This window comes from Sapajus apella, unplaced genomic scaffold (assembly GCF_009761245.1).
Source record: "Sapajus apella isolate SASKATOON/1434 unplaced genomic scaffold, GSC_monkey_1.0 scaffold151, whole genome shotgun sequence".
NCBI classification, from domain to species: Eukaryota; Metazoa; Chordata; class Mammalia; order Primates; family Cebidae; genus Sapajus; species Sapajus apella.
In genome coordinates this window covers 1599569-1611584 of record NW_022437091.1, presented here as the reverse complement: position 1 = coordinate 1611584, position 12016 = coordinate 1599569, and the positions used below count along the sequence as shown (strand labels likewise).

General features: G+C 52.8%; 1 protein-coding gene across 1 annotated transcript in view; it reads left to right on the top strand.

The window, feature by feature from the left end:
- Window positions 1-2478: 2478 nt before the first annotated feature.
- MYH7 (myosin heavy chain 7) overlaps window positions 2479-12016 on the top strand; it is a 13464-nt gene continuing 3926 nt past the window's right edge. Inside the window, 19 exon segments of the mRNA XM_032265439.1 lie at window positions 2479-2574; window positions 3919-3974; window positions 4426-4634; window positions 4942-5085; window positions 5374-5530; window positions 5662-5689; window positions 6268-6376; window positions 6460-6552; window positions 6656-6719; window positions 7114-7212; window positions 7449-7552; window positions 8168-8306; window positions 8716-8834; window positions 8959-9108; window positions 9391-9561; window positions 10173-10482; window positions 10761-10828; window positions 11198-11285; window positions 11932-12016. The exon segment at window positions 11932-12016 is cut by the window's right edge and continues 6 nt beyond it. Of these exon segments, the coding sequence (XP_032121330.1) occupies window positions 4434-4634; window positions 4942-5085; window positions 5374-5530; window positions 5662-5689; window positions 6268-6376; window positions 6460-6552; window positions 6656-6719; window positions 7114-7212; window positions 7449-7552; window positions 8168-8306; window positions 8716-8834; window positions 8959-9108; window positions 9391-9561; window positions 10173-10482; window positions 10761-10828; window positions 11198-11285; window positions 11932-12016 (2129 nt within the window). The 5' untranslated portion in view covers window positions 2479-2574; window positions 3919-3974; window positions 4426-4433.

Below are 12016 nucleotides of genomic sequence, written 5' to 3'. Positions count from 1 at the left end.
CTGCACAATCCCCACTCACCCCTGCCTGGTGGGGCCCCTAGCCCCTCACTGTCCCCCTGAGGAATGTGCATGTGTGCAAAGCATAGGCCTGGATTCCATTTCTACAAACAGTTGACTAGAGAGGTCCAGAGGAAGGATCTTTCTTTTGGTCATTGTTATGTCCTTATTGACCAGAATAATACCTGGCACATGGTAGGCACTCAATAAATACTAATTGAATGGCAGAATCTGCGAAGTTACTCAGTCTTTAGACAGCAGCAAGCAGCAGAAAGAGAATCATGATGTAGCCAAGAGCAGGTGCTGGAGGGGCTAGGGAGTGAGTGAGGATCTTTCAGGACAGCAGGCGCTCTGATCTCTCTGAGCTGCGAAGCAGAGCCTAGAGTTAAGGAGGTGAGTCCTATTCTGCAATGGGGTGGGGGCACAGGGGTGGAGAACAGTAACACCCAAACACCAATAGACCAGAGCCTCCCAAATCCGAAAGGAGGGAAACAATGTATGATTGATTTCCCAAATGTAGAAAAGACTTCCCAAGTCCCCAGCCAAGGAAGGAGGCTGGCCCATGGTGAAGACACTGGCTTTGAAATGGCTCAACCACGTCCCAAGAACCCTTTGTGCATCTCAATTGCTGGCGGCATCTGTGCCTGAGCCCTGGGAAATCAGGGAGGGGTGGCAGTTTGGAGCTTGGAAAGCTGGAAGGTGGGGACAAAGGGAGTTTTTGCCCTTCATTGCCAATCCTTGAGGTTCCTTCAGGGAACCTCAGACAACAGCTGTCTTAGGGGTCTCCTTCCAGCTCCAAGCAGCTGTATTATCTATAGCTCTGAGAGGGTCTGTCTCTGTCAATAGAGCTGATTCCTTGGCACCTGGCCAGGCCTGGTGGGGACTGCCAGAGTCTGTTCTGCCGGGCATGTTAGTAGCAGAGCCTATTGGGATCACCTCGGCACTGCAGAGCTGAGGCAGTGTCAGACAGCCCCTGCAGTTCATGGTCTCCCCCACTCGCCTGCACCCCCCTCACAGCTGCTCAGTGTCCTCAGACTGTACCTTAGTGCCTCGTTACCAAGCAACCCCACAGAGGCCTCCTCCTGGATTTTCCCTTCCCTGCTATGCCCACCCCACCTTCAAAATGTACCTGCTGCACCCAACCCCCAGGCCTGCCTCTCTCCTTCCAAGCTGACAGCTAATCAGATGGACTAATCTGCATGCGCCGAAGAGCTGTGTTCTGGAAGAAGGGGGGATTTCACACCAAATCCTGCAGTGGTTGCCTAGACACAGAGCCAGTCAAGCTTGCACACCCGTTGCTGGAAGAGCATGGCATCAGCTGTGTTCTGTACTCATAGGCTGGGCCCCAGCTCCCTTCCCTCCCCACCTTTGTGGCTGTTCCTCAGGCCTTCAAAGGGGAAGATTTTTCCTGTCCTGTCATTCTGCCTCACTTGCCAGAACACTAGTCACCTCTAGCTCTGGACAAAGGTCACCCCACCTGAGGCTGAGTGGGCCAGACAACAGCTGTCTTAGGGGTCTCCTTACAGCTCCAAGCAGCTGTATTATCTATAGCTCTGAGAGGATCTATCTCTGGGATCAGGCCTTTAGTACCTGCAGGGCAAAGCTAGGAACATGAGTCAGGCAAAGGTCTCCAGACCATTGCAGCTGGGTCCTGCCCTCTGCACATAGGGGGTCCTCACATCTTTGTAATCCCAGCCCTCCTTTCCAGGCTACCTTCCACAGGCTTAGCTCCATTCCCCTCTGCTGAGGTTTTCCACCTTGAATTCTGCTGCCCCAATTAGCTGTCTAACCACAAAGAATGTACTGTCCCTCTCCATAAAGTGAAGGGCTTGGAGGCTCACTGACCTCAACACATTGCCTGCTGGTCCATGGAAATCAGTGCCTGAGCCAGAGTCCCCATCTCTAAACTCCATGGTCATTGTTCTTGCCACCTGGCTAGGAAACCTCCTTCCAGCTGCCCGAGTCTAACCCCACCCTGGGGCCATGCCCCCAACTCTGCCCTACCCGTCTCTGCTGCTGACACTCAGCTCCTTCCCAGCTTACAGTTGGACATAGGACCTGGGCCAGAAGAGCGGGGAGAACACTGTGGAAATGGGGCCAGGCCAGCAGGGGCCCCGGGGCGGGGGACTGCAGGGGCAGCAGTGTCCAGGACCAGGAGTGCCCCAGGCCAGGAGTGACCCAAGGGAGAGCCAGGATGCTGGCTGCCTGTGGTCTTGGTGGTCATGGTCAGTTCCCTCTCCTGCCAGCTGTGGAATGTGAGGCCTGGCCTGGGAGATATTTTTGCTGCACTTTGAGCCACCCCGCCCCCTGGAACTCAGACCCTGCACACTCCATGCCATAACAATGACGACCACTTCCAATTGTTTCCTAGCTGGAAGGGGGGGAGGGGAGCCCTGTTTGGGAAGGAGGGGGAGCCTGGGGGAAATGCTTCTAGTGACAACAGCCCTTTCTAAATCCGTCTAGGGACTGGGTGCAGGTGGGGGTGGGGGCACCCTGCTGCCCCATATATACAGCTCCTGAGACCAGGTCTGGCTCCACAGCTCTGTCCTGCTCTGTGTCTTTCCTTGCTGCTCTCAGGTAGGAGTGGGAGCTGGAGGCCTTCCTCTGGGATAAGGGAGCTCCAGGCTTAGGAAGGGATTCCTCTAGGAATAGCAAGCTTCATGCAGGACTTCATGCAGAGTATCAAGTCCAGTGACTGGGCACACATATGCAGGTCTAAACATAGGTGTATGTGCCACAGGAGTTCCCAGGGGAAGATATCTGTATCTGAGCATGTGAGACCAGTATGCATTACAGGGTGTGCGTGCGTGTGTATGTGTGTACAAGCCTGCAGAATCTGAATGTGAGAGAGGGTTATGTACCTCACTGTCTCATACAGAAATATCAAGTGGGAGATGTGGGTGTATGATCATGCCTGTGAACGAGGAGGTCCCTTGGCAAGGAGGGAAAAATGATGGCAGAGAAGGATTCTAGGAAGTGTGTATGCCTTCATATGATTCTGTGAGGCCTGGAATGTGTAGCTACCCCTATCCATGCAGGCATAGGTGCTTGTATGCCTCCAGGAGTCATGACTGTTATAGCGTGCGTACCCTCTGCAGAAGGAACTCACAGGCACAGGGGTGTAGGATGTTTCAGGTCTCTGTGTACTGAAGAACATGCAGCAATGTGAGTCTACTTACACAGCACTCATCCTGAAATGTGCACATTTGCTGTTGAGGCATATATGGCACCATGGGGATGGGGTGCAGACTGAGGTATGGGAAGGAAGCTTGTCTTCATGTGAGATGCGTGCCCAAGCAGCAGCCGTGGGTGTTCATCAGAGGGCTTGTGGAAGGGGTTCGGCTATGTAATGGGTGTGTCTATGAAAGGAAGCCCATAGTATCTTCTGAGAATGTCCACAGTGTGACAACAAAATGGGGACAGGATGGAAAAGAACTGTCTTTAGAGTCGTCAGACTTGCATTCAAGTTTTGGCGCTCCCACTTATTGTCATGTGCACTTAGATAAGCGAGATACTTAACTTCGATTTCCTTATCTGTTAAATGGGGTGAGGACTGAGTAAGAGAATGTGCACTGGAGTGCTTTTAGACTGGAAAGTGCTGAACAAATGTTACCATTAGTTGTCTCTCAGGTGGCTCAAAGAAAGCTACCACTAGATGGGTGCAAGCAGGAATGGGACCATCTTGCAGGAGTGAGGAGCATTAGGGTTCGGGGTGAACTAGCTGTTAGAATTGGTTCTCGAGGAAAAAGGAAGTAAGGTTTGAAAACAGGAAGAATGGGACCAGAGAAGCTGACCCTTCCACCTGGTGTTCAGGTCTGGAAGTGGGTGGATGCTGAAGGACAGAGCCAGGGAGAGGCAGGGAGGTGGGACTGGCCAGGTTGGGCATAGCCTTCCCTGACACAGCCACTTCCCTCTCTTCAGGTCCCCTGCAGGCCTTGGCCCCTTTCCTCGTCGGTAGACACACTTGAGCAGCCCAGGTAAGAAAAGCTGAAGCTAAGGCATTGAGAATCCAGTGAGACTGGGCATTATAGCACCAAAGCCAGCCTATGAAATTCTAGTTTCTGCCCTGTGCTGGAGAGAACATCTTGGCTACCAGGAGCTCCTTACCTATGACCAGAGGTCCAGGGACAGATGATGGTTAGAGATGGAAATAATCAGATTTCTGCTCCTACAAGGAGCTCAGGACACTCTTCCTTCCCTAGGAGAGCCCCAGCTTGAACAATTGTTAGTTGCTTCTTTTACCCTGGAAGGTTTGCTAGGCTGTTCTTCTGGTTAAGGAGTAAGCTCAAAGAAGAAGGGACTCACTGGTGACTCCTCTTGACTCTTGAGCATGGTGCTAGGTTTTGGGGCTCCCACCAAAGGGGAGAGCCCAGGGAGGGAAGGGAAGAGTGGGCAGACAGGAAGGAAGCCAGCTTCTGCTCACTCCAGGCACAGCCATGGGAGATTCTGAGATGGCCGCCTTTGGGGCTGCCGCCCCCTACCTGCGCAAGTCAGAGAAGGAGCGGCTGGAAGCCCAGACCAGGCCTTTTGACCTCAAGAAGGATGTCTTCGTGCCTGATGACAAAGAGGAATTTGTCAAGGCCAAGATCGTGTCTCGAGAGGGTGGCAAAGTCACTGCTGAGACCGAGAGAGGCAAGGTGGGTGTCAGGCTGACGTGAGAGTCCACTCTAGCCACCTGCACACCTGGGTGGACAGAGAGGGGTACACCCATGCCCCACCCCATGTGGACCTAAGGATAGTTCCATTCTCTTTTCCTTTGGGGAAGCATCCAGACCCTCCAAAGAGCCCTCTCCTTCCCAATATCCCTTCTGTCTTCCCTGTGAGATCCTGGTTCCTTCTCTCTCTTGAGCATTATTGCTCTGTCACTCAGCAACTCCTAACGCTCTTGAGGGAGGAGGGAAAGCCCAGGCTGACAGGAGGGCCTGTTGGGTGTGGCTGTTGCAGACGGTGACCGTGAAGGAGGACCAGGTGATGCAGCAGAACCCACCCAAGTTCGACAAAATTGAGGACATGGCCATGTTGACCTTCCTGCACGAGCCCGCGGTGCTCTACAACCTCAAGGAGCGCTATGGCTCCTGGATGATCTATGTGAGTGGTGCACATGGCCCCACCTCGGAATCTGTTCTTGCTCTGTCCAGTGTCTACCCCAGGAGCCAAGAGTGTCTTCTGTTCACGTCTAGGCAGGGTTACACTCTAACCTCGTCCCAACACCCTTGGTTCAATTCCAACACCCTGGGGACTGGCATTACTCAGACTGAGTGCATGCAGAAGTTTTCCTTTCTCTTCTTTCTCTCCTGTGATCTTTCTCTAACTCCCAAAATCACCAGCCCTCCCGCTTCGCAACTGGCAAGTCATAGCTAGTTTTTCTACCCCTAGACCTACTCTGGCCTCTTCTGCGTCACCGTGAATCCCTACAAGTGGCTGCCGGTGTACAATGCCGAGGTGGTGGCCGCCTACCGGGGCAAGAAGAGGAGCGAGGCCCCGCCCCACATCTTCTCCATCTCCGACAACGCCTATCAGTACATGCTGACAGGTGAGAGGTCCCAGAAGGGTCTTCCTGAAGGGAACAGGGACAGGCCAGGAAGGAGAGGGAGAAGGAAGGGAGAAGACCCATTGAGCATCTGGTGCAGCTCCTGACCTTTCCTCCCCACCTTCTCCCCACAGACAGAGAAAACCAGTCCATCCTGATCACGTGAGTGTAGCTGCTACCTGGTTCCCTTCCAGAATCTCCCTGATCCCAGCCTTCAGCCCCACCAGGGATCCCAGGCCCCTAGGCATAAACTCACAGCTCTTTCCCCTCCATCTCATGCCCATCTCTTTCTCCTCCGACCCTTACCCTGACCCCGCTCTTCTTTGCTTTCCCTCTTCCTTTCTTTCCATCCCCTTCATGCTTTTCCTCTCCTACTCCTTCACCCACTCTCCTCCGACTCATCACTCATTTATCCAGAAGCCCGTTATTGCCATGTCTTCACCTCTTCATTTCTTTCCCTTCAGAAACACTTTCCATTTTTCCAGCCCCACCTACTTTTTCCAAAACAGCCCAGGCCCATCTCCTCCATTTACTTTTCCCAGCCAAGCACCTCAGCCTGCCCAAACCAGGGCCTTCTGGTGGCACCAGGAAGGATGGTGGATTTTGGGTGCAGATTACCTGGCAGCTTCTTGCCCAGGGCTCCTACTCTCGGGCAGGCCCAGGCATTCTCTTCTGATTTGAGGCTTGCTGGTCTCCAGCAGCGTTGTTCACTGCCCAATAAGCCCCGACTGTCTCCACAGTGGAGAATCCGGAGCAGGAAAGACGGTCAACACCAAGAGGGTCATCCAGTACTTTGCTGTTATTGCAGCCATTGGTGACCGCAGCAAGAAGGACCAGAACCCGGGCAAGGTAGGCCTGCTGCCCTCCAAGGTCTTGCGCCATAGACAGGGAGGAGGAAGAGCTCTCACCTGCCTCCTTCTCAACCTCAGCAGGGCACCTTGGAGGACCAGATCATCCAGGCCAACCCTGCTCTGGAGGCCTTTGGCAATGCCAAGACTGTCCGGAATGACAACTCCTCCCGCTTCGTGAGTGGTCCCTGAACTTGGGCTTGAGACTTGGACTGGTGGAGGGATGGCCTCAAATATGAGCCTTCCCCAGACTCATCACCACCCTCTTCCATCTCTCCAGGGGAAATTCATTCGAATCCATTTTGGGGCAACAGGAAAGTTGGCATCTGCAGACATAGAAACCTGTGAGTGCTGTGAATCTGCTAGCCTCAGCTTAAGATCACCTTGCTCTAGACCATCTGGTCTTGACCTCTCTCTCTCTCCCCTCCCTCCCTCCCTCTGTTTTTCTCTTCTTTCGATCTCTGTCTGTAGGTGTCTCTCTCTGAGACTTCCTCTGAGTTCTTTCTCCATCTCTGTTTCCACATGGCTAGATGTCTTTCTCTGGGACTTCTCTCTGAGACTATTTCTCTCTCTCTGGGTCTCTATCTTCATCTCTCAGTGTGATCTCTTTGTGTCTGTCCAACCAGTATCTCTGGCTCTTCCTCTCCCTCTGCTTTTTGCTTGTTACATTTATCGTTAATTTTCCTTGTGCCCAAATCCTAACTTCTTTCTCTCCTTCTTCCTCCCACCTGTTTATAGATCTTCTGGAAAAATCCAGAGTTATTTTCCAGCTGAAAGCAGAGAGAGATTATCACATTTTCTACCAAATCCTGTCTAACAAAAAGCCTGAGTTGCTGGGTGAGTCAGAGCCACCGACTGAGACCAACTATCTCCATGGCAACCTGGTCCCCTCTGCTTGCGGCTGGATTCAGCTGGCATGCCCTGGGCTTCAGGGCACTGCTGGATTCAGTTCAGTGGGATGTGGGCCTAAGCCAAGCCCTGCCCTGTGCTCCTCCTCCAGCTATGTGCTGTGGTGAGCAGCCCCCATGTGAGCCAGGGGCTTGTGTCCTACTCTAATCATGTTTTTCCCCCAGACATGCTGCTGATCACCAACAACCCCTACGATTATGCATTCATCTCCCAAGGAGAGACTACCGTGGCCTCCATTGATGACTCTGAGGAGCTCATGGCCACTGATGTGAGTGTGTGAGAACCCAGCCAGGGGGTGGGACGATTGGCAGTGAGAGGCAAACAGGGGTCCAGAAGCAGAGCTAAGACACTGGCCGTCGGTTGTTTAAAGTGGTATGGACCTCCTGAGTGCCAGAATGTGCCCTGTGATCAGGGTGTACTGGGGTATGGATGAGGCGAGACAGGACTGGCCAGTATTAGGTGTTCTATCAAACCATGAAGGGCTGAAAGCCATGAGACAGAAAGGTACATAAGCCAAGAAACACGCATTACCAAGGCAGCAGGACGGGGAGGGAAGGCCATGCAGACGGCATAGGGCTGGGCAGGATGTTCAGGGAACAGAGGCAGACAGGTAGGGAGGGCCAGGCAGGAAGCAAGTGTAGGACCTAGAAGCATAAGTGGGCAACTCAGAAAAGCCATAGCCACTGACATTGGGGCTGGGGCTGGCTGACATTGGCTCTGCTCTTGCATCTCTCATCCTTTGTTTTGGAGTTCCCCACTGAGTACGGGAGTCTCAGAACCCACAGGGATTAAGGAGACAAGTTTTCTCTACAGCTTACAAGAGATCTCACTTACCCATCATACTTCTTTTTCTGGGGTCCACCAATACGGGGCCTGCCTACAGAATGCCTTCGACGTGCTGGGCTTCACTCCAGAGGAGAAAAACTCCATGTACAAGCTGACAGGCGCCATCATGCACTTTGGAAACATGAAGTTCAAGCAGAAGCAGCGGGAGGAGCAGGCGGAGCCGGACGGCACGGAAGGTGGGAGGCAGGGATGCTGGGGGCAGCCGTCAAGTCACTAAGGGCCATATCTACTCTTTTTTTTTTTTTTTTTTTTTTTTTGAGATGGAGTCTTGCTCTGTTGCCCAGGCTGGAGTGCAGTGGCATGATCTTGGCTCACTGCAACCTCCACATCATGGATTCAAGCGATTCTCCTGCCTCAGCCTCCCAAGTAGCTGGGATTACAGGTTTATGCCACCATGCCTGGCTAATTTTTATATTTTTAGTAGAGGTGGGGTTTCATCATATAGGCCAGGCTGGTCTCAAACTCCTGACCTCAAGTGATCCACCCACCTTAGCTTCCCAAAGTACTGGGATTATAGGCATGAGCAATCGTGCCCAGCCAGCAGTCATCTCTTTACCAACTTTGCTGCCTGCCTTTTCCTTCCAGAGGCTGACAAGTCTGCCTACCTCATGGGGCTGAACTCAGCTGACCTGCTCAAGGGGCTGTGCCACCCTCGGGTGAAAGTGGGCAATGAGTACGTCACCAAGGGGCAGAATGTCCAGCAGGTGGGTCCATCTTCAGATGATAATGGGTAGGCAGGGTAGGGAGACTGGCATGGTGTGGTGGGAGTTTTCAAGTTCACTCTTCCCAACAACCTCGCTCAATATGGGTGTCCCCCCTACCTTGCAGGTGGCATATGCCACTGGGGCACTGGCCAAGGCAGTGTACGAGAAGATGTTCAACTGGATGGTGACGCGCATCAACGCCACCCTGGAGACCAGGCAGCCACGCCAGTACTTCATAGGAGTCCTGGACATCGCTGGCTTCGAGATCTTTGATGTGAGTCGGGGACCCCTGGGAGGAGAACAATCACTCGCTTGCTCCCACATTCAACAGCCATTTGCTGAGAGCCAGCTGTGGACTAGGCATGGGAAGGCAGTGGGGACTGTGTGGTGACAGAGGCAGTCGTTGTCCCTATCTTCAGGGGAAGCCCTCCTGCACTGCCCTGACATGGAGGGGACCAGCCACGCCCTGCTGGGCTTGGGCACAGTGCACGGGCACAGCCCCAATGGCCACTCACACCCACTCCCTGACTGCTCCCACCCCTCATGCCCCCTGCAGTTCAACAGCTTTGAGCAGCTCTGCATCAACTTCACCAACGAGAAGCTGCAGCAGTTCTTCAACCATCACATGTTCGTGCTGGAGCAGGAGGAGTACAAGAAGGAGGGCATCGAGTGGACGTTCATTGACTTTGGCATGGACCTGCAGGCCTGCATCGACCTCATCGAGAAGGTGCCTCCTTGGCCTCACAACCTGAACTCTCCCTGCACACCCAACATGAACACCATAGACAAAATAGCAGCCCCTCTCCCTTCTGGGGAGTATGATCTGGAAAATAGAAGGGGCTGAAGGACCCTGAGTCCTTGGTTCCAGAGCCTATGTTGTGCTGAGAACCCAGGACAGGCTGGCACCAGGGACAGCTGAGCTCCCAGGGGCTTGACAGTGAACACATGGAGGATGGACATCTGCATGATGACCTCCAATACCTGCATGTTTTTTGCACCTGGTTTATGCATCCAAGGATTAGGAAGTATGAGAGTGGTGTGGAGGGATCATAAGAGTGCACCTATTTTCAACCCTAGCATCTCAGGAATTTGGGTGGTGGAGTGGTGTATAGAGCACCAATAGCAGCCACATTCCTAGACTTTCACAAAGGTTCTTCTGTCATCAGACAAAATCCTCTACCTTGAACTGGTGCCAGTCAGTAGATAACTATACTCAGAGCTGAGCCTACTACCTTAACATCCAATGGGGCACCTCCATAAACAAGTATTGACCATAGAGCAGAATCCATGTCCACCTGTGTGAAGGACACTCAGTGACGCTCTCCCCTGCTTCCTCAGCCCATGGGCATCATGTCAATCCTGGAGGAGGAGTGCATGTTCCCCAAGGCCACTGACATGACCTTCAAGGCCAAGCTGTTTGACAACCACCTGGGCAAATCCGCCAACTTCCAGAAGCCACGCAACATCAAGGGGAAGCCGGAAGCCCACTTCTCCCTGATCCACTATGCCGGCATCGTGGACTACAACATCATTGGCTGGCTGCAGAAGAACAAGGATCCTCTCAATGAGACTGTCGTGGCCTTGTACCAGAAATCCTCCCTCAAGCTGCTCAGCAACCTGTTTGCCAACTATGCTGGAGCTGATGCACGTAAGTAGGGACTGAGGCCCCTGGGATGGAGGAGCAGGGATTCTGCTAAGGTTCTGAGCCAGGTCAATTGCTACACCCCACCACTTCCATGTCAGGTTGTACTCCAAGGTTTACAGACTCAGTGGGATGAAACTGGGTGGAGAAACTGAGGCAGCCATATTGAAGGCCCTCACCCAGGGGCCAAATGCCAGCAAGGATGTAAAGAGGGGCTGTGATTTTTTACTTGTATCCTTACCTCCCCACACTGATGCTTCTTTTGTTGACTCTCCTTCCTGCAGCTGTAGAGAAAGGCAAAGGCAAGGCCAAGAAAGGCTCGTCCTTTCAGACTGTGTCAGCTTTGCACAGGGTGAGTGAGACCCAGCCCCAGCCAGCCAGCACAGCTCCCCATCTATCCAACCCCACCCAGCCCCATCCTTCCCTGCCTCATTCTTCCCCTACTCCTCCTGCCCCTTATCTCTTTGGTGCATTCGTGACTGTTTTCACTCTGTCTTCTCTTCCTGTCATCTCCTGGCCTCCTCACTTATTCACTTCCCCCTCACTTCTCTCCCCTTTCTCTCCTCTCTCCCACCCTCTCTCCTCATCTGTGTCTTCCCCCAGTGCTCCTTCATCTCTGTGGCTCCTCAAATTCTCTCCATCTCTCTTTTCCTTCCTTCTTCTCCTGTCTCCTTCCTGCATCTCTTTCTTGCATTGACTTTTCTCTCTTTTTTGGCCACAGGAAAATCTGAACAAGCTGATGACCAACTTGCGCTCCACCCATCCTCACTTTGTGCGTTGCATCATCCCCAATGAGACAAAGTCTCCAGGTGAGGCCACAAACTTGGCCCAGCCCACTTGTGGGCATACACTGCCCTGGGATCTGCACTGCTGATAATCCAGTGGAACTTTCCTAGGGCATCTGCCCATCTACCACCACAGTGGTTTCCAAACCATGTTCTTTCCACATCCCCCATGAGACCTCCCAGGCTACCTCCATCCCAGTGCTGCCTTACACCTCGAGTGTGTAACCCGGGTAATGTGTAAGGCACTGTGGCATACATTACCTCATCAGTGACCCTACAGACCCCAGTGAGACATATACAAATTGTTTATCCATTTTTGGCTGATTAGGAGACAGAGGCTCAGGGACCTGGGTTCAAGACCTGGCTCTGTTCTTGATAGGTTTAGTGACGTTGAGCCAGTCCCATAACCCCTCTGGGCTTAATTTACTCATCTAGAAAATGGGATATATCTGTTCTGGCCACCACCTATGATAATAAGTATAAATCATATAAAAAAGAAATGTGAAAGACTTTTGGTTAAAAAAGTGGCTAGATAAAAATGAAACAAATAAAGGATCGTTACTAACTGACTTGCTGAGATTACAAGCTAATCAGTGACAGAGCCAGGATCAGAACCCAAAACTTTAGTCCAGTGTTCTCACAGACTCCTCCCTCTTCCCTCCTGGCGCAGGGGTGATGGACAACCCCCTGGTCATGCACCAGCTGCGCTGCAATGGTGTGCTGGAGGGCATCCGCATCTGCAGGAAAGGCTTCCC